General features: G+C 42.0%; 1 protein-coding gene across 5 annotated transcripts in view; it reads left to right on the top strand.

The window, feature by feature from the left end:
* GRIA3 (glutamate ionotropic receptor AMPA type subunit 3) overlaps positions 1 to 22,746 on the top strand; it is a 212,130-nt gene that overhangs the window by 25,367 nt on the left and 164,017 nt on the right. For 3 of the 5 annotated variants that reach the window (XR_005584420.1, XM_039487320.1, XM_039487321.1), the window contains exon 3: positions 17,376 to 17,615. Coding sequence is in view for 4 of the 5 variants with exons in the window: in XM_039487320.1 (XP_039343254.1) it covers positions 17,376 to 17,615 (240 nt within the window). In the remaining variant the exon portion in view is untranslated. Of the gene's footprint in view, positions 1 to 12,340; positions 12,370 to 16,681; positions 16,767 to 17,375; positions 17,616 to 22,746 lie in introns of those variants that run through there. The other 2 variants (XM_039487317.1, XM_039487318.1) reach the window with 2 other exon arrangements.

The raw sequence follows: 22,746 nt of genomic DNA, 5'->3' as shown, positions 1-22,746 counted from the left end.
AAATCCGTATGTGATGGCCAGCATCATGGACAACCCACCAGCGATTGAACCAGTGGACCTTCAGAACTAAAGCCATGAGCTGCTACAGCTTGAGTTAGATCCAAGGTGGGACTGTCACATCCACATATCATCTGGGGATTAGGCAAAAAGGGGGGACCTGAAACGCACTCACCAGTATATTACACAAGCACATGAAGAGTGCAAAGACTGTAACTGTGGTTGTGCCCAACACAGAGGCATATATGAGAACTAGGCAAATCTTGCTAATTTCTCTGAAATAGAACAGATTACCTTAATTATCCTTAAAGCTGCTTATACTGTTAGATCAAAAAGTTATTTAATTTAAGTACCATAAATAACAACACTGTAGCCAGGCAAATAAAATGTATCTTCTGCATATACAGGATGTGATAAAAATTCTTTCCCTTTTTGTCTGAAATGTTCTTCTTTTTGAGTTGGTGAGCACATCAAATGATGAATTGTCTCTAGATTCCTACCATCCCTTATTTGAAATGACGTGTTTACAGGAGATGTTTGTTACACATGCTGATCCAGAGTCAGCTCCCAGATACACCTGGGCATTTCAGTGGGAGTTACATTGTTGTAACTAAGGGTACGTCTTCACTACCCGCCAGATCAGCGGGTAGCAATCGATTTCTCGGAGTTCGATATATCGCGTCTCATCTAGACGCGATATATCGAACCCCGAACGCGCTCCCGTCGACTCCGGAACTCCACTGGAGCGAGTGGCGGTAGCGGAGTCGACGGGGGAGCCGCGGACATTGACCCCGCGCCGTGAGGACGGGTAAGTAATTCGAGCTAAGGTACTTCGACTTCAGCTACACTATTCACGTATCTGAAGTTGCGTACCTTAGATCGCCCCCCCCCCCCCGTGTAGACCAGGCCTAAGATACGAATTTGGCCTTAGTGCTAGTGTCTAGGGCACAACTTGTGCTGTGCTTGCAGCTGCTGTTTGAGAGACTTTCAATGTGCGAACCCGTGTGATGGTTTTATGGGGTGGCTGAGTGTATCCTAGCAATCAGAACGAAACCCCTATATTTCTTTTATTTGTAACCTACAACCATATTTACCTCCACAACTACATAGAATTATTCCACTTCTGTCCCATTAGTCCTCCAGTAACATAAGTGGTCAACTTCATAGAACAGTTGATTCCTGCAGAATAAACATGAAATGAAGTAATGGTACAAGGATCCTTAGCAGCTACTTACATCTGCAGTAGTGCTAATGCTAGGAAGGGTGAATAATCTTTAATGGCCATTACATAGACTCAAATCCTGAAGGCAATTTGATTAGAGATATTGTGAATTTATCAAGCACACTTATTCAGTCTGAAATGTCTGTCTTTACAAGTAGCACCAAGGTCACTGAAACTGAAAGAGAGAGACAAAAAAGTCTCTATTTTTCTGTTTGTTTTTTGCATAGTGACAGCAATTTGTCATGAGGTTTCCCTTCCATGTTAGCCAATTAGTTCCCCCTTTGTTCATCTGGGCCTTTTTATACCATGACACAAGAGAGAGACATTTAAAAATAGGAAAATGTAATTGTAAAACCACAAAAATTGACTGGAAGGACTTGGGCTGAATGTAGTACGTGAAACTGTTTTTTAACTCTTCACTTTAAAACTGACTTGATTTCCAGTTTGACATGGAAAACTAGACATAACATAGGTGCTGGAACTCGGGGTGCTGGGGGTGCTGCTGTGCCCCCTGGCTTGAAGTGGTTTCCATTATATACAGGGTTAGCAGTTTGGTTCAATGGCTCTCAGCTTCCTCACTATACAAATTGTTCCAGCACCCCCGGAGGGGAGAAGGACGCTGGCATAACAGAAAACTACTGCTTGAACTATGGAAAGAGGCTATCATAACAAGACAGTGAGCCAAATCTGGGTTGATTTACTTAATGAGAATAATCTCAATGGGATTCGTTTTAGGACTGTTTAGATAGCACTCAATTGATATATCCTGACTCCCAATCTTACTTCACAAATAATCCCGATAACTTCATTGGGACTAAAGGTGGCGTGAGGAACTATTGAAATCAGTGTGAGTAACTGTACTGCAATCTGGCCCAGGCTAAACCCAGCAGGCTTCGGCTCAGTGTCACATTTGAAAGGGTCATGTGTAATGTGAGGTTCTAGGGGTGTATTTTTTCTTACACAAGCATCAAAGCCTCTTGAAATATGGACTGAGTGCATTCTTTATTGGACAGGTTGCATTCTGATTGTGTGCTTCCTGATTGCCTTTCTTGCCTTTCTTTTAAAAACACATCATCTATAGTGCCATATTCGACACTGGCTGTGGACTTCTGTTACTTCAGCAGAAAAACATGCGTGTCAAAAGTGTGCAGTCTACACAGACGGCAACTTGCAGAGTCAGAACTATTCTCCTAACCTCAAAAAGGATTTAGAAGTGTCGTCTTCTTCCTTCCCATCAAGATGTACAAGAAATCTGAAATATTCTAAGAATTCTTTCTGTGTTTATTTAGTACAGATTCATTGGTGGCTTCAAAAGAGTGCACAAGAGGTGAATAATTCAAAGAGACAGAATTCCCTTTTCCCTTCTTATAGGTAATCCCTCCAGAACAAGGGGTCAGACAGATTGGTCAGGCACCGTTGGGAAATTTGAAGTATTGCTCCATTTCCTGTCCCTTTTCTGTGGCGCTAATGGAGTATTTAAGACTTTGTGTCTTTCAGTTTGCTACCCTTCACAATCATTAAATTCACATGAAAGAAAATCATTATATTTTATTCAGTACATTTCTGTTTTATTGCATGCTTCCATTCTATTGTTATATAGAAAGGTTTTGCTCTGACTGATAACATGCTGGCTGGAAGAAAGGCCTGGATTTGTTCATGTTGATTAAAACGTACAATCAAAAGAGGCAGTATTAGTACAAAAAAATCTTTTGTTTGTGGAAAATGAGGCCTCTTGTCCCTTTATATTATAGTCTGAAGAGACACTTCACTTAAATTATTAATCTGTCTAAAAAGCTGTGCTACCCCAGTTCACCAAAGAAATCTACTTAGCGGAATACCACAATCATCATATTCAAAAATAAACTGCCCTGATGCTGACGCTGTAAAGATTGTTGTCAGTGAGAACAAAATTTCCCTGGTCTGCTGGGAAATCAGCCTTCATAACCTTGGAACGTTCAGCGGGTGAAGGTGAACAATACTAATCCTATATACAACCCACGACTTGTTCTACATTAAACAAAGAAACCTTTGCCTCATCACAATATTGATGCTCATGCTTATACACTATTGTGATGGGCAGTATAGAAATACTTGATAAGTAAATACAAATTGTGGTATTGCCCCATTCCGAGTATCTCACCACAATATTAGATTCTGTCAGTTCAGTTAAACAAATATTTCCTCGTGAGTATAAATCCCTTAATGACTATTATTTTGGTATTAACACAGAGAACAAATGTTTATTCTAAACTGAAACTGAAATTTGACCGTGACATTTGCAAGTTAAAAGTCAGAGTCCTTAAATTATAAAAACAGGAACATACTGCAAATTAACCTATAGCAAATTAGAAATGCACAAACTTAATACATTTATATTTGGTAGGCCATGGGCAAATTTCACTTAGAAATTGTAAATAATGCCTAGTTTTAACTGCAGTTGCATACTAAGTTTCACTTCACTGCAAGTAGCAAGTCCATCTTTTAAAAGGTTATTTAAAAGGAAGTTAAACTAACTGAACCTGATTCTTTGCTCACTTACATCCATGTGCATTGGCAGTAAGGGATTGTCTACACTGAAAGTTTTAGCTTATGTTTATCCATGTTACGTGATCCAGAACCAGGGGCGGCTCTAGGCATTTTGCCGCCCCAAGCACGGCAGGCAGGCTGCCTCTGGCGGTTTGCCTGCGGAGGGTCCACTGGTCCCGCGGCTTCGGCGGACCTGCCGCAGGCGTGCCTGTGGGAGGTCCTCCGAAGCCGCGGGACCAGCGGACCCTCCGCAGGCAAACCGCCAGAGGCAGCCTGCCTGCCGCCCTCGCATATTTCCTCGTGAGTATAAATCCCTTAATGACTATTATTTTGGTATTAACACAGAGAACAAATGTTTATTCTAAACTGAAACTGAAATTTGACCCTAAGGGGAAGGAGCAGCGCCGGCAGAGCGCCCCTCGCAGCTTGCCGCCCCAAGCACGCGCTTGGCGTGCTGGGGCCTGGAGCCGCCCCTGTCCAGAACAACTGTTGTGCAAACAATGTGTCCACTCTGCTTTGTTCTCTTGGGTTAAGCTCCTTCCCCTTAGGGTCATCGTGTCCACACAGTGCTGTGTATTGAAATAAGGACACAGCTTTCTGGACAAAAGCCCTATCGTGCATTGTTCTGCTGCTAGACTGTATGCATTCTGGGATTTGTCTTGCTGTACATTGTGGGATATCTGCCATAAGACACTGGAATTCTGGGATTTGCGGTCAAATTAAAAACTTCCATGAGTCCTTTCCTTTCATCCCATTATTCATTTATTTGTGAGCTGATGCCAGCCAGTCAGCATGGAGAAAATACCGCTGAGAGTTGTGAACTGATTGTCATTAATATGAACAGGCTGATGCACTTGTATCTCAGATGTGTGATGACTTGAGAGGCAGGGTAATACAAGCACCCAGGGAGAAGGAGAATGAAATTGAGCAGTCACTTTTTCATAAGCTTTTCCTGGAGCAGCTTCATTCAGTGAGCAGCCACTTCTGGACTCGAGCACTATCTAGTCCTGACTGGTGGGACAGGTTAGTGGTGCAGACCCGGGGTGAGTGGCAGTGGTGGTCTAGAAATCTGTGTGCAGTTCACCCTGGAGCCACAGCACCATAACACCTACATGAAAGCTCCCCGCAGTGCGCAGAAGTGAGTGACCATCACTTTTGGGAAGCTTGCCACCCCTGACTACTACTGGTCAGTAGCTAACCAGTTTGGTCTTGGTAGTCCTCTATCAGGGCTGCTGTCAGGAGATGTGCCCTGCTATCAGAAAGGTGCTCTCCCCCGGTGTCATTAAGCTTGGTAATGCACAGTTCGCCATTGACAGATTTGCATGGTTAAGTTTCCCAAATTGTACGGATGCCATTGATGAGACACACATGCCTATTCTTTGTCTCCTACACATGCCTGAAAGTTCATCAGCAAGAAGGGATATTTGTCCACGGTGTTGCAAGGTGTGCCTGATCACCGTGGTAGGCTCAAAATTAACATGAGGTCATCTGGAAAGGTCCATGATGCCTGGATCTTTTGAAATTCTGGCTTGTTATCTGCAATGAGAATTGGAACTTTCTCTCCCAGGACCACTGTTGTTGTTGTGATTCTCCCCGTGATTCATATTCTGGGAGGCCCACCTTACCCTCTGGCTTATAAAGCCTTTTACTGGACCCTCAGGGTAACTGTATCCTGAGTAGCTGCAGGGTGACAGTGTAATGGGCATTTGAAAGGCTGTAGTGTAGATGGAGGTGGTTGATGTCACGGTGGCAGCTGCTAAGCAATATCTGCGCATTGTGTTTTGTGCTATGTCTGTGAGAGCAAAGGAGAGAGCCTTGATGAAGGGTGGATGGAGGAGGTGGGCAGATTTGAAACACGTAATGAACAGACATGGGGGTGGCCTCTAACAAATGCTGCAAGGGGTCAGGGCCCGGGGTTAGAGGTGTGCTGTGCTTTTACTTTGAGGCTAGGGTGTTGTGGTTGTCATAGGTTTCTCCCCCACTTGGAGCTTTTGGGTTCACAAGATGGGGACCTGCATGGACTCCTCTAAACTAAAATTCTAGTTTAGATCCGGTTCTCGCTGCCACCAGTCAGTTTTTAAGTGTCTGACACACTGCCAGTCCCCCAAACTTCCCCTGGGGAACCCAGATTCAAACCCCTTGAATCTCACCAGAGAGAGAGAGAAACAGCCAGTTCCCCTCCCCCCCTTCCCTCTCTCCAGCCTGCTCCGGAGAGATTACACACCGAGTCAAATCCTTGACTCAACACAAAAAGGGACTCACCTCCCCCTCCCCTTCCCTAGTCCTTGGGAAAAATACCTTGATTCAAACTTCTTGAATCAAACAAAGAGGGATTTACCTCCCCCTCCCCTTCCCTTGAAAATGCAAACAAGAGAAGAATCAGTCAAGTCCTAAAAAGAAAAGATTTTATTAAAGAAAGAAAAAAGTACACTCTCTCTGTATTACCAGGATGCAAAAATACAGGGTCTAACTTATAAAAACTGGAGAGACTTCCCCTCCCTCCTCCTCAGAATAATCAAAGTAACAGCAAACAGAAATAAAGAATTTCCTTCAGCAAACACACAATTGCAAATGTAGAAATCAAATTATAAGACTAATCCGCCTTTTTAATTAATACTCACTATTGGATAGTAGGAACTACTCCAGGAGAACTTGGAGACATGTCTGGCCTCTCTTAGATCCAAAGAGAGAACAAGAGCAACCAAGGAACACAGACAAAGGCTTCCCTCCACAGAGATTTGAAATTATCCTGTCCCTTGATTGGTCCTCTGGTCAGGTGTTTCTCAGGTTACTGAGCTTGTTAACCCTTTCCAGGTAAAAGAGACCTTAACCCTGATCTGTTTATTTATGACATGGTGAATGGAGTGTGGAGGGAGGAGGAGGGGGCTGCATGTCTGTGCATGGGTGTTGTAAGGATTCCTGGTGCTTTTTATAAGGATTTTTTCATGCGTCGTGCAAGGATTTAATGAGTTTTTTAAACAGTTTCATGACACTTCCAAGGATTTATTTATAATAAATAATAAGCCAAATCACAAGCTGCACATAAGAAACCTTCGTTGAGCATAACACAGTGCAAAATTGAAACCCAGTGCAAATTTTAAAAAAACTAAGTGCTGCCATGGAGCCTATAGTATTTAAGTAGAAATGGAAGTTTAAGAATTGTTTCCAGTGTTGTTCTGATTACCTTTCCCAGACTGGAAGATCTCTGTGGAGATCAAAACCTTGTTCCTTTCACCAACAGAAGTTGTTTCAATAAAAGATAACAACTCACCCACCCTGTCTCTGTCATATTTCAGAGTGGCACTTTGACATAGTCTTCCTGAGATAAATCAGAGGTTTCAGGCAACGTAATTGAACGTTCTGGAAAATAAGATAAATTAATGAATATTGTGGAATGTTACCATTGTTTAACCCTCATTAACTTTTTAATAATAATAATAATTAATCCTTTTAGGCAAGATCCAGTAATATCCTACGCAGCACATATTAAAGCATGGTCCTCAGATGTTTAATTGATTTTGAAATCCTCTAAGAAAAAATTAATTGATGGACTGGCAGGTTCTCATTCCTCTCACCTTTAATCTAGTTTAATCTTTAAACCTCCATCTTAGTTCCCTAAAACTCCAACAGATTACCTTTTGTATTTGGCCCTGGTAATCTGTTAAATATCCTTTGACAAGGAATATTCTTATAACATGCTGAATCCTGCATGGTTTAAGATGAAACAAGTATTAAGCTTCCCAGGATAAAGACAAGCAATGCTTATGCATTTGGGGCCTAGCAAAAGAGATGCCCTGATCAGACATTTTGAGAGAAAAGAATTTTAGTTAGGAAGTGGAATGTAACATTCTTGGGTTTCTAAGCATTGTAGAGGAGGCAGGAACATACAGAATTTCAGGAGCTTTTGTTAAACTTTGGCAGGTTGTAGGCCAAAGTACTCATTTTATGCATAAGTTTCTCCAGCTTCTACATAATTTTTAGCTTTTGGGCAATAAGCTACAAGTAAAGACAGTGTAATGGCCCAAATTCTACATAATTTTTAGCTTTGTAAGCAGCTAAGTAACTAAATAGCAAGTGACCAAGTGATGGCAACAAACATAACACAGCATGCTTCCAGCCATTACAAACCCCATTTCCCTTCGCAACACTTCCTGTCACTGCTCCACGAATACATTTTAAAAAGTTGAAAACATTGATTCAGATTTCTTGGTATTTCTGAAGAAGGTAAATGGGGATGGGGGGAGCAGTAAGGGCAGAGAGAGGGCGGTTGTTGGTTTATGTTTTTTTCAAATGATTGAAATCGCAGTGTTCGTGGATGTCCTGTACACTGCATAGGACATTTAAAATGGGCTAATTTTGAAAACACCAGAGCTCGCAGATTGCCTTGCCGTTATTAGTACATATGGCAGGCTGATTTTTATTGTTGGGAGGGCTGGCTTTAGGCAGATTCGCCCGATTCCCCAGAATCGGGCCCCGCACCTAAGAGGGCCCCGCGCCTTAGGTGCCTTTTTAATTTTTTAAACTTTTGTACTTACCCAGCGGCAGTCCGGGGCTTCGGCGGCATTTCAGCAGCAGGGGGTCCGCTCCGGGGGTCTTCGGTGACATTTCGGTGGCGGGGGGGTCCTTCGGTGCCACGGAAGACCCGGAGCAGACCCCCCCGCCGAAGTGCCGCCGAAGCCCCGGACTGCCGCCGGGTATTCAAATCAGTTAATAAAGCCGCAGTTAATAAAGCCGGCCCTGATTGTTGGTGTTCTACTTGTTAAACACAATGAAGTCTGTCGGGGTATTTGGTAAATCACACGTAAATTTGTGAAGAATGAATAATCTCAAGGTGACTGGAAGGCTCCAAGGTTTGGGGGAAGGGAGACTTTCACAGCGAGGTCAATGGTTTGAATCTGTCTTGGATCATTATGGTGGACGTCTGCATTTCACAAGGTATTTCCATCAGGTTTCTGATGGGGAAGATAAGGTGTTAGTGCAGTGATGAGCTGCCAAAATCTTAACAACCGGTTCTCTATAAAAAGTTCTGATTTAAGGGATGTGCCACAGCATTTATTTTTTTTGTACCAATAGGGTTACTATACGTCTGTATTTTCCCAGGACCAGATGGCAATTTAAGAACCAAAAAGCCTGACATGTCCGGGAAAATATGGCTGTATGTTAACCTCACCTAAAGTTCTTTTTTAAAAAGATGGGCCTGAACTAGAAATGAGCGCCGTATCACATGTGTGGGGCCCCGCCACTCCCTGGGGGTGTGCTAGGGTGACCAGATGTCCCAATTTTATAGGGACAGTCCCAATTTTTGAGTCTTTTTCTTATATAGGCGCCTATTACTCCCCACCCCCATCCCAATTTTTCACACTTGCTGTCTGGTCACCCTAGGATGTGCACATGTGTGGGTCCCAGCTGCTCCCTGCCCCCCTTGTTGAAGCAGGCATGCAGGGTTACTGCCCTGGGAACTGCAGGGCACCAATGGATGTGGGGCCGGCTGCAGACAGGGGCATGGGGCAGGGCTAGCTGGAGGCAGGGCAGGGGGTGTGGAGCTGACTGGAGACAGGAGGGTGAGGGGTTGGCTGGAGATGGGGGGTGTGGGGCTGGTTGGAGGCAGGGCAGGGGGTGACTGGAGGTTGGGGCTGGCTTCATGCAGGGCAGGGGGGTGTGGGGCTGGCTGTCTTCGGGCAGGGCCACAGAGGGGTGCGCCAGGGCTTGGCTGGAGACAGGGCAGGGGGTGCGGCAGGGGCTGGTTGCAGGCAGGGGGAGCCTCAGGGCCAGGGGAGCAGCAGCAGCAACAGGGCTCGTGCCCAGGGCCAGGCAGTGGCCCACATGGCACCCGCAGTGCAGCGCCCCCCGGCGGCCGGAGGAGGAATTGCATCACTTCCCGCCCAGAGCCCATCAAAGCCGCAGTGCCCCCTCGCAGGGAAGCGGGTTAACAATCGGTTCTAAAACTGCTTCAAAATTTAACAACCGATTCGTGTGAACCGGCTCCAGCTCACCACTGTGTTAGTGAGTCAAGAAGGCTAGCGTGGAGTTTCTGGGAACCCCTGAAGGAGAAATGGAAGCAGGTGTGCCTGTTCTGTGTTAGTCTGCCGCAAGAGGGTGCTCTATGACAATCCATGGCAATCCCATGGTTCAGGGGAACGGGAAGCACAAAACTTAAGAATCTGTTTTGTGAGAAATACATGAGAAGTACAGTAATGCTTGCCTGACAATGCCACTGTGACGTAGGTAAGTTTTATGGTGCCCATTTTTCCAAGAAGGAAATTGAGGTAGGGAGAGGTGAAGTAACCTGTCCAAGGTTACACAATGAGTCAGGGGTGAAGGTGGGAATTGGATCCAGATATCCTAGTCTCCAGTACCCTATTCTAACTACTAGCCAGTATTCCCTCTCTTCTTAACTAGACTGTAAGCCAGATGTGTAAGGACTCCATTCTAGCCTTTAAAAATTGGCTATTAGTGACATCATTCAATGGAACAAACAGGCTAAAATTCACTCATCATCTTGTCAGTATTGTTGGCTTTATCCACCGTTGTTTTTTTTAAAAATAACCTTATAAATCTCCCCAATGACACACTAATTATCTGCAGGTGAAAGCAGGTGGTTTTGTTTTGTTTAACTAAAGACCTCAGAGAAAATAAGCTGCACGTGAGGAGAAATTGCCAGTCTTTTCCCTAACCAATGCAATACTGTCAGCTTCCACCTAACAGACTGCAGAAATGTCACAACTAATACAAACTCTCTGTGTCATGAATATTCATAATCCACAAGAAGCTGAAAGAACTAAATAATGTTAGAAAACAAAAATCAAAACTAACAGCAAGACCTCCAATATCCAATAACTGCTGTGAAAGAATCAGGCACCTTTGTGAGGCTCTGTCCCCTAGAGCCTTCCTGGGGGCTTGCAGTCTGGAAATTACATCAGGTGTAACCACAGCATTCCGCATGGAACACTCTTGTGGGTGGGATTGGGAGGCTGGGATTCTGATGTGGAAGTTGGACTCTGGTTTCCTTTTGGTGAAATGAGGTTCAGGCTTCAGCTTGGGCGAATCAATTGCTTCTGAGGGCTGGTCTACACTGCGGGGGGTATCGATCTAAGATATGCAACTTCAGCTACGTGAATAGCGTAGCTGAAGTCGAAGTATCTTAAATCGATTTACCTCAGGTCCTCACGGCGCGGGATCGACGTCCGCGGCTCCCCTTGTCGACTCCGCTACCGCCGCTCACTCTGGTGGAGTTCCGGAGTGGATGGGAGCGTGTTCGGGGATCGATATATCGCGTCTAGATGAGACGCGATGTATCTATCGATCCCTGAAAAATCAATCACTACCTGCCGATACGGCGGGTAGTCTGGACGTACCCTCAGTGCTCAATCAGGGATTCTTTTGTGGGAAAGAAGTCTGTTAAATGTGTTGCGACCAGGATACTGGTCTAATCAATATGTTCCTCTTTCCTGCTAAGGTACAGTACGTTTAAGAAGTGTTACAGTCAAATCATGTCTTTCTGGACCATATGTTTTAGTTAAACACAAATTGTTGGCCTCAATACAGGATTAGCGGGGTGAAATTTAATGGCCTGTGAAATACAGGAGGTCAGACTAGATGATGTAATGGTCTCATCTGGCCATATCTATGAATGTCTGAGCATTAGAAAGGAAATGTGTACCCAGGGTAATTATATCAAATAGGTGGTGGTGGTGGTGGAATCTGAAGACAGCCTAATCAGTCAGAACTATGTAGGGTATGTCTACACTGCGTTGTAAACCCAGGGTTTGTGAGACCCAGACTTGTGGAGACGGTTTCCAAGTCCTTGCTTAAGCATACACACTGCATTGTAAACCTGGGCTTACAATTGCTGGGCCTACGTCTCACAGCCATGCTAATGAGTCCATACTACACTTCTGATTCAGATCTGCAGCTTGAGCTATGTCCACAGTGCAAAATGACAGGCCTTGAACCTGAGTCCAGCAGGACTCGGGCTCTGACCCACCCCCCTAGCAGGGTCCTAGGACATAGATCTTGAGCAACAGCGGACCCGAGTCAGACTGATTTGTGTGTGGAAAGAAAGGGGGATTGGGCTCAAACCTGAGTCAGAACCCAGGCTTAGTGTGCTGTGTAAATATACCCCTGGTGTTCTTGGCTGCTATGTTTGTTAGCCCTACAAACATTTTCTTCCCTTGACAAGAATCACTTCAAACCCGCATGACCCTAAAGTTCTTCATCGTCTCTTGACACCCTTAAAGATTTATCAGTTTCTGCCACCTCATCTTTTATGCCATATGAGTGGAGACAAATGGCAGTTAACTTCTTCTCCTGTTAGCAGGGGTGTCTCAACTACTCTTTTATTAGGCTGCCTCCCTGTGTTACCTCGTGCCAAAATGTCTCGCCTCTTCCCTAACTTTATGCTTGTTATTGCTACCAGATGTGCTTGAGTGTGATCAAAAGAAATGGGAATAGTGGGCTTATCTGTTGCAGAGGACAAACATAGATGATTATGGGCTTATCTAATACAGCTGCCATTAGTTTATCTGTGTCTCTTCACAGCATGCAGTATTACAGTTCGTCTTCTCTCTCCTATGAACAATTTTTGTACTACTTATGCCTGTACAGTAACTGTATGGAATGCACAGGTAGGTCATTTTTTGCTGAGGCTCATATAGTCATAAGCAATAATGAATTCATTAGGAATGCAAGGGAGTCACCAGCCAGGTAAGGGAGTTTAGATATTGGATAGGCAAAGTACTTACTTGCAGAGTTCTGTGGATCAGCCTTCTCTATGTGTGTGTTGCTTTAAATTCTGTGTTGAAATATATGCTGCTGTTTTGCTATAAGAAATGTGTGTTGTGTTCTTTGTACTTTCAAATCATTCCAGCCTTTCCATATAACTAAACATTTTGCTTCATTTGTTACTGTTATCGAAATTGCTTTCTAAATTAGATTTAAGGCATCCTCTCTCTTCTGGGGGGGTACATACCAAATTCTGTACTGTACTTCATCTCCTTGTCAGATGAGCAACCCTCTTTGTGCTTAAAATACTAAAATAAAATGATTAGTGTTTCTTTTCCTATATTAGAATTAATTATTCTATTGCAGTGATTAAAGAGGGAAAGCAATTGGTAGAATTAATAATTATTGGTGTGATGAGCCTGCCTCTGACATCGCTGCTTAGAAAAAAATTGTATTGTCTTTTGCTGCAACAAAATTGCTTATTTAACAGTCTCTTTCTGTGTTTGACCGCTGCTGTACTTCCAATAAGGAAAAGCAAACATAAGTTAATTTGCGCTGAACTATCAAAAATAATAATAATGAAAACTGGCTCTGCATTCGGTAGGAAAGTTGTATAAGGGAGGAAAATAGAATTGGGTGAGTAGTTTGCTAAGGCACCTGCTTTTAAATGTGGATCGTTGATTAATGGCATTAGTATGGTAAGGAAATTTAAAATTCACTTAAAGATGTATTTGTTGGAAAGCCAGCGAAAGTAAGTCCATGGGTGAGCAAAACACTTAGGGCAGGTCTACACTAAGGGTGGGGGTCGAACTAGGGTACGCAAGTTCAGCTACGTGAATAGCGTAGCCGAATTCGAAGTACCCTAGTTCGAACTACTCACCCGTCCAGACGCCGCGGAATCGAAGTCCGCGGCTCCAAGGTCGACTCTGCCACCGCCGGTTGCAGTGGTGGAGTACCGGAGTCGACCGCAGCGCTTCCGGAGTTCGAACTATCGCGTCCAGATTAGAAGCGATAGTTCGAACTCCGAGAAGTTGAACTCACCGCGTCGACCCGGCTGGTAAGTGTAGACTAGCCCTTAGTGAAGGAGAGTTTTATGCTACAAAATCATAACAGAATTAGAAGTTTAAAAAAGCAAATGAGCATTGAGGAGAAGGTAACTGTCCCCTTATCTTCCCCTTATAAAAATAGAAGTTTATTTGCCCTGTAAATGGGCCAATAAAATCAAATCGGCACCCTACAGTGTGTGCTGAATAGGTAATCAGAAGTCTTAAGCTGCAAAGAAAGAAGCAGGGAAGCTTTAAGAGATGAAGATGTTCTAAAGTAATGTAGCTTATCAAGTCACTCTATAAAGTATTAAATATGTAGAGTTGTACTGAATAGAGACATAATTCAGGAGAAATAAAAGATGCTCTTTTTGTTTTAAGACAAAACTATAAATTCTTTGTGATCCAACAAATGCATCTAGAGTTACAAGTATCAGCTGAGAGGCAGATTCAGAGTAGTGAGTAACTGTCCTGGGATGCTCCAGGCAGGCAATATCCTGCTGTTGATTTTTAGGCATCTTTTGGCATAGATGCTGTCACGTACCCAATCTGCCCACAATCACTAAACAACTTCCCTGTTCATAATACTCATGGGGATGAGCCAGTCAGAATATAGACACAATTTAACTCTACTCTTTAAAAAGGCAAGAGAGAGAGAGAATTTGACTGAAGAGATGGGGACTACAGGGCCTAATCTCAGAGGTGCTCAGCACCCACAGATTTCAGCTGAGTTGTGAGTTCTCAAATACTTCTGAAAATCAAGCCCTGCATATCCTCTGTGTGAAATAACAGAGACAAGGTAGTCTGATGGAAATTCTAAGGCATTGGACTTTCAAGATCAGGAACTTAAATGTTACTCCACTATGAAGGGGAAAAACAGGATATTTTTAAAATTTGTTTCTGTTGGTTTAGTATTTAGCAGCTTGGTAACGTAAAGCCAGTTTTCTTGCAAGCATTCATTCTGATCAAAAATAAGAACTGGTACCCTAAGTCAGACAGCTGTCTTTGATACCACATAAATCTATGGAAAATGTGTTTCTGTAGTTCTTTGGGCATATGTAATAATTTCTGCTGAAACCCTTTCAGAATCAAAATTTGTACATCAATGTAGCACTTAAAGTGTTTACCTGACTAGGTTCTAGCCCTGGACTGATTGCCATGGCATCAGGAAGTCTGATGATGGTAAATCTGTGTTGGGATGACAATGGGAAAACATATGTTGGGTACAGCCCAGTTCAACATTATTCATTTAGCAGTAGTAATCTCAGCAAGAATCACACCTGTGGAGTTGGTTTAAGGTTTATGTCATCTGTAGGCTGAAGCCATAAAAGGACTACATGATGACGCATATATGACCAGGTCTGATATTTTAGCCAGTAGAGGGCTGTAGCAGTGCATTCACATTGTGGGATGATAGCATATTGCTACAGGGATTGTATGTCTATGGTTGTTTTCATTTTGTTGGGCCATCCCCAGAGCAGAGAGAAGACAGAAAGGGACGGTGGGGACCTAATAGTTCTCAGATTTCAACAGCACACTTCTTGCTTCCCTGACCAGGAGAACACGTAAAAGAACAGGGCATTTAGCACAAATGTATTCGCTTAAATATTCTCTACAGTACATGATCCATGAGAATGTATTAAGGATTAGTCTCCAAGGTTCTCAGTCAGTGGAAGGTGAGGGCACTCATCATCTCACAGGATCATGTCCTAACTCAGTAAATTTTCTTATAGAGTTGACAGATCTTAAGCTGTTAAAATGATCCTGATACTGTCATAATTTCAGATAGAGCCTTTATTTTTTCCCTTCTTTTTGATACACTTCTATTTTGTCTGTAACACAGTTTGTTTTATTTGTTTCTTCAGCGGATCATTAGTATAGCAGACTTTTTGTTTTTATTTTCTGCTGGTACATAGTTTAACAAAAGTGCATTTTAGGCAATCTGTTAATTCCTGTGTCATAATACCCATAGGAATAAATTCTGGTTGTACTGTGGTTGCCTTTGTATCTTTTCCTTTTTACTGCTTTGGAGACTTTTTGTAAACTTTTTCTTTAAAGTCGGTGCTTTATTTATTCCTTCCTCTTTTCTCTCTAAAAGCAGCTGCTATTATTTGCTGTTGGTATCCACTTTTGCTCACATCCATTTACAATGGTTAAGCTCTTAGAAGGATTCTTTAATGGCACTTATATTTTTGCATCTGGGTCTCCTGGAAGAAAATCAAACGCTCACAGCTGAGTAACTATTCAAGGTGTTATCTATGATGCCTTGTCAATGACCTGGTATTGGAGAGTCCTTTTTATGATAAACAGGCTTTAATGATTCTGAATGTTAGCATTTGAGGTAGAAATGAATGTTTCAGTGTAGTACTTTGGAAAGCAATATATCTTCATGTGGAAGACCTGGCTTCTTTTATATGTAATTCATTTCTCTTGCATCTTGCTAGGTAAAATGTATGGCTACTAGGCAAGAGTGATGATTAGGGGTGGCTGAAATATTTTTGTCTCATCTGCCTGGTTTCAGAGATCACCAGCTTCCATTGGACATGGGGAATGGTCCAGCGCTAATATGAGAGCTTCGTTCAGTGTGTGGCATGGGGCAGCGTGCAGGGGACGGCAGTGTTGCTGCCTAAGCTATGGCTATTCAGATGATAACCTCCCCTGCCCCCGCTAATCCATCTTCCCATTCAAACAGCCACTTTTTATTGCTAAATCCTTGCCAAAGGAAATGTGCCCTTTGTTCCTTAATGTGACTTGCCACGACCACCCGAAAAGAATTACACCTCCCTTAGACCCAGGCTTCCTGCACCAGTAACTTGTTGAAGGTCTGATGTCTCATGACCCTGTGGGGTGTGAAACTGGAGTTTTATGCCCGTAGCAAGGAGGGATTACTGGGTTTCCAAAAGGATAAATAGCATGTGCCAATTGGCTCCCCTTAGTTGTGGGATGGTGGCTGTTGTTGGGGTATCTGGCTTCCCCCTGAAGATACTGGTTAAAAGATAATTGAGTAAAAAATCTCTGTCCCACGGTCATTAGCTACTTCTGCTGAAATGAAACTCTATAGCCAGAGTATAGTATTCATTAGTATGAATGAATACTAATATCTAATCAATATACTCCTTTATTTTGTTACTTTCTCAGAGCGGCCACATTCATTCATTGCCATCTGGATGCTACTAACTGTGCTGGTAACATAGATTAGGAACATAAAGAGTTCACTTCTATGAGGTGCTGAGCCACCCCGACTCCCATCAACTCTGGTAGGAGATGAAAGAGCTCAGCAGCTCACAAGTGGGTGTGGGACTGGTGCTGAAATTTTGTTTTTACTTAGAATGAACTTCATAACTGTGAGCCAAGGAAATACAAGGGGCGTAAGATGTACTGGATTTATTGCCCAGCTCCGCTGGTTGAAAGACATGGTTAAAAGTCTCGTAACTGTTTTGTCATTGGTTAATTTTGCCAACATAAAAATAATTTTAAAAAACCTCTGCCCTTTAGAGGATTTATTTCATATGTATGATATAATGTTGGGAAATAGAAATACAGCTGCCAAGGATGTAGTGTAGCTCAGAGATAAAGGGCTTGCCTATCTTGAGACCTCCTCCTCTCTCCAGGATAGTCCCTGGAGGCTGAGATTAGCTGGGATGTTTGAGTTGACAATCTCTGCATTAAACATTAGGGGCTGAAGACAGGTGAGCTCAGAGCAGGGGGCTTTCTACTCTGGAACTTGTTACTTTCCTTGGGCTGACACTGAACACTTCGCAACCAGAACTGCAATTTTCCTTTTCCCCACTGACCCCTCCCATTAATTATATAACACTGCTTCATGGTGGTTTCAGATTGTAACAGTTCTGTCTTTTGTTTGTTAGTTTGTTCACAGTTTTCTAGAGGAGTTTATGCCATCTTTGGATTCTATGACCAGATGTCCATGAACACACTGACATCATTTTGTGGAGCTCTGCACACGTCCTTTGTCACACCCAGCTTCCCAACAGATGCAGATGTGCAGTTTGTCATTCAGATGCGGCCAGCGTTAAAAGGAGCCATCCTGAGCCTTCTGACTCATTACAAATGGGAAAAGTTTGTATACCTCTACGATACAGAAAGAGGTAAGAACATCCTTTTAGGAGGCTTTCTATTATCTAACTTGCTGGAAATATTAATGTAACCAATGTCAGGCAATGCATCCATGGTTGCTTTTGAACACAAGTCGTTCTTTCTGATTGATTGTCCTAGAAAACAAAAGGTTCAAATATGTTTGCAGGAGGAATAACTAAATGCTGTAAGCATTAGTTTTGGAACACCTATGTTCCCTGGAACCAAAGGTTTAAATTCTGGTAGGGTGACGCCTTCCAATGTAGAGAAGGTAAACACCGGGCAGTTTATTGTTACACAAGACCTATTATGCACTGGCCTTGAAGATCCCATAGTGCTTTTCATAACTATGTGTTTGTGCCCTGAAATTGGACAAAAGTAATGCATGTTTTCCCACTTGGCTGCCACACTGCACCCCAGAGGGGGCTGCACTTCAGTGCTGTGGTAAGCATATAATTTATGAAATGTTTTGAGGTCTCTGGGATGAAAAGTACTACACAGATGTGTAGCATAGAGTGTCAGCGAGAGACTGGACATGTATATGGATAACAAGAATATCTGGAGTTACGATAGCTAATACTAAAAATAAAATGGAAGGGATATTAAACCTCATGCTTAAGGTCTTAAATCAACCTTTAACTTTTATGAATTAGGATGAGATTTTTCAGGGTGGGGTGAGAGCAGATTATCCCAGATCTATCTGTTGTAGGGGTTTCTCTGAAATATCTGATGCTGGCCATTGACAAGATACTGAATTAAATGAGCCACGGGTCTGATTCAGAATGGGAATTCCTGTGTAACATTTTATTGTAATGAACTAGTAATGTGTATGTGTACCACTGCCCTCCTTTGCATCGATTCAAAACAGGTAACTGTGGGCCCTACGCCCTACATGTCTCATGAAGATTCTCCTTTAGTTTAAATAGTAGGGGATGTCACTTTTGGAGCAAAAGGATCTGGGTTCCATCATTGCCATGAAGCTCTGAGGGGCTTGGTGTACAGCAGAGTGACAAAGGTCAAGTCCCAGGAGGCCACATTTGACCTGTTATTACTACATGGATTTGTGCAAAGTTTTCATGATGTTTGGTGCAGCTAAAGGTTGGGCAGACATTTTGTGTAGACTAACATTTTAAAAACATGGGACTAGTCGTGCAGAGAGACATAAGAGCGCTGATAGATTTTGGGAAGCATAGATCATGGTAAAGTTGAAATGTACTACTAATCTGTGAGATCAAGTAGAAATACATGGAGAATTTAAGAATTCTCTGCAGTTGAGAATGCTGGTCGTTTTGAACCTTTTGAGACCCACTGCACAAACTTCTACGTCTCTGATTTAATTCAGTATATGAAATTACCATGTGTATTTTTACTTGAACTCTAAGGTGACCATAATGTCTTTTATCTAGGAACCAAATGAACAATATCAACAAATGATCATTACAAAATGGTATTTAATATTTTCTAGAGTAAAGTGACCTGAAAGAATTCAGATGAACATGTTTTACTCAGAAAAAGAAACGCATTATTGCTCCAAGTTCATGATTAGCAATGATTGAAAGTCAAAAGGTGTGGGGGTTCGATTTAGTTTGGAAAATCATTCACATGTGTGGAGCCTTCTCTAACACTTTTCTAAACTCTAGGGCTATTGCTATACTGGGAAAAGGGTGTATTTTAACATGTTAGTTAATGTGTAAAATTCTAGTGAATAGAAGGCAAATTGTTGTTTTAACATGAGTTGGTTGGTCATGGTAAACTGTAGGGGAGGTTCTGAGGTTTACCTTGACCATCAAACACACATTAAAACTACAACTTACCCTGTCTTTGCAGAGATTTTAAACATGTTAAAAACACACCTTTTTCCTAGTGAAAATGAAGCCTAAGAGTCTGGGTCTAGCTCTGTTATGCTCTCTCCCCCTACAGTTGTTATGTTGGACCCAGCTCTCTGCTTCTTTATTCATATCATCTTAATAGATCCTTACAGTTGTTTTTGACGATCCCATTATGAGCCCAGCAGTCCCGGCTAGCGTGGATTTCATATTTCATGTACCTTGGTGGTACGTACATGAAACCATGTGGGAAATTTGAATTCAAGGACTGCAAAGGGCCAGTGAAGAGCCTACGGGAGTTACTGGAGTATCGGGGGTGCTCTTCCAAGATGAAGGAAGACTCTGTGTCTTTGGTTAGCTTGTATGGATGGAAAAGATGTCAGTACTTATTGGAGGATAGCAGGGATGGCAGAGTAGGCAAAGAGAAATCCTTCTTTCACTGAATCTGAGCCTGGGGAAAGGTTTTGGTTGGTTCTGACGTGTGGCGAGACCAAAGGCTGGGATTGTTCTTTCTTTGCCTTCCATGACGTATGTCCTCAGCCACCCTTGTTAGATAAATTATTAACTTCATGTTAAAACAGGAACCAAAACACTTTGATCCTGTGTGTTTAGTCTAGTGAAAACAAGTTCGGTGTTTGTATCATTGTTATTGACGTTAAAATTACTGTATTTTTTTAAGAGTAAATTAGAAGCAGGGCATTATCCAATGAGAAGTTGACATTAAATCCCATCGTCTGATGAGCAGTAATCCTAGCTGACAGCACCTGAAATATTTGGCCGTTTCAGAAGCCTGCCTAATCTATTGTGATGGGTCTTCAAATAAGAGAGCATCTCAAGAGCCCGAACAATAGTAATGGTGAATGGCTGCTTGCACCGTAGAGTGAATAAAAGACTTACATATGCCTGTACTGAGATTCCATTGAAAATGAAAACACTGGAGCTGTCTTTTTCATAATTTATACCATAGATAGTCAACTGCTTTAGGACATAAATACTACGGAGAGAAAATGTTGAGCAATTTGCTGTCAGTTCCTGAAATAAATTATCATTTAAATACCTCCTCTCTATAAAGGTTATTATCTTACTGGCTTGTTCTTAGAATTGGACTATCTGCAAGAAATCACAATACATTAAGCTACTCCTTCCTATGTTTAACATTAGTTACTGAGCAAATTGTTCTTGCAGGTAGTTTTACTGTATTCTGCTGAAGCAAGACACTGCTAGCTATTAAGCTCTGCATTTACTATTAATAAATACTGTAGCATATTACAGATGTCAGACAAAACTGAAGAAGCCTACCTGTGGTTTTATGTCATTTGCTGAACTACTTCAAGCTAAGCCTATAAGAGTCAGCTTTCCTATGAAACTGTTTTCCTTAAACAGTGATATTTTTTTTCTTCTTCACCACACAGTATAATCATATGGTTAACCCTTTGACATCAATAGATATGACATCATGATTTCATGTCTCTTGTGATGCAGAGAACAAAGATGCATCCCAAACAGAGTAAAGTTGAGAAATACAATAAAACAGACAGACAATAATGCTTCTAATTCTGCAAGTAATTGTGTGTGCATTTCATAGCATTTAGACACCTAATTACCTTGTTTATTTTCTGAGGCGACTAAGTGCTATAAATTGCACCCACAAATATTTACATAATAGGTGCAAAATCTGATGCCATTTCTCAAAAGTGGGAGCTATGCTGCTAAATCAGATAACAAAATCTAAGAAAATACAAGGCGCCTGAAATCCTGCAGCAAAAATGAAAACATTAAAATCTGTCTCAGGATTGATATTGTTAGTGGTTTGACTTATACTGCAGTAAAACCCTTAAATATGAGTGACATTTAAACTCACATGGTCTTCTCCAAGTAACAGATGAAAAAAATTATGCTTTATGGGAAGTCATGGTACATTAGGAAAAATCTGATAAGGAAAAAAAAGACAATCAGCAATGGATAGTAAAGGAAATGTGTCAGAATATTCATTCTATGCCACGTACCTCATTTCCTTCAAACGGGAATAGGCAGGGTTAATTTCTGTTTGGATTAACTCAAATCAATGAATCGACACTGTCAGTTGCTGTCCTGCTTTTATATTGCACACAAAATATCTGATTAATTAGCTGGTGCTAAATGCCTCAGTAGGCTTCTCTGCAGTAGAACTAAGGCTAATTAAGATCATGTCAGGATGAAATGATGACAGGGTTACAGGCAGAAAGCCATTCTGAACTCGGATAGCATGCACTGAGAAAGCCACCTTTATATATTTCATGCTGAGGATTATTTTTCATTCTAAGCATCATGTTTGTTTCCAGTCTTAGGGCCTGCTTCTCCTCTCAGTTACGCTGGCATAAATCAGTAGTTATTCCATTGAAGTCAGTTAGGCTTACACTGATGTAAAACTAACGTAAGTGAAAGAAGATTCAGGCCTTTGCATTTTAGATTCTCCTTAATTTCATGTGAGAGCTACATGTCTCTTTTGTTTAATTATACAGCTAGTGTTGTGGATTGTATTACTGAAGCATTTGTTTAATCTGAATTTTTAATATGCTTCTTAACTAATGTTTCATTTTATGTTTTGTGTCAGAATCACTTTTTTATATAGTTGGTTTGCTCTCTAAAAGCCTCCAAATGACACATGCATTTTTGACCTAAGATCTCACCAGATTTGACACTTAACTATGCAAAAGTATATTTTTAACACAGAGATGGTGCACTCAAAAATTACCATAACCTTTTTTGGCACAAACGTATTTATTTATATCATGCAGCTCACTGAGAATCAAGTCATACGGAATAACCTACGTACATATGGGTGTATCCCTTGCTCCCTTCTTTGGAGGACACTGGTCAGCTTCGAATGTAAGCTCTTTGGGGCAGGGACGCTGTCTTCCTTTGTTTGTATAGTGCCTTGTAGCACAATGGGGCTGCAACCTTGATTGAGGTGCCGGAATGTTAATAAAATATCTGGTCAGACTCAGCGGATTTGCACCCATTTAGACTGAATCTGAATTTCACCCATTTGCTGTTTAAGGTCCAGTTTCTGAAGTTAGTAATTTAATTAGGTATCTGTGGATGGAATGTCTTGGTAAACAAGCTACTCAATAGCTGTTGTCTCATGCATTTTTAAAAGGTTGGGAGTGGATTTGATCATGGCTGGATAAAGGCACAGGCATTATAGTCCTGTGCCTAGGGCCACAGCTCCTGGAATCACATGAGATCAGAATCTCAGCTTTCATTTAAAAAAATAATTATGTAGTTAACCTTCAATGATGCAAAGAAAAGCTTCAAAATGTGAACTGAGTGTAAGTGA

The sequence above is a fragment of the Mauremys reevesii genome, linkage group 9 (genome assembly GCF_016161935.1).
Source record: "Mauremys reevesii isolate NIE-2019 linkage group 9, ASM1616193v1, whole genome shotgun sequence".
In the NCBI taxonomy this organism is placed as follows: Eukaryota; Metazoa; Chordata; order Testudines; family Geoemydidae; genus Mauremys; species Mauremys reevesii.
The sequence above is the reverse complement of the archived record's forward strand: the minus strand, read 5'-3'. Positions and strand labels throughout refer to the sequence as shown.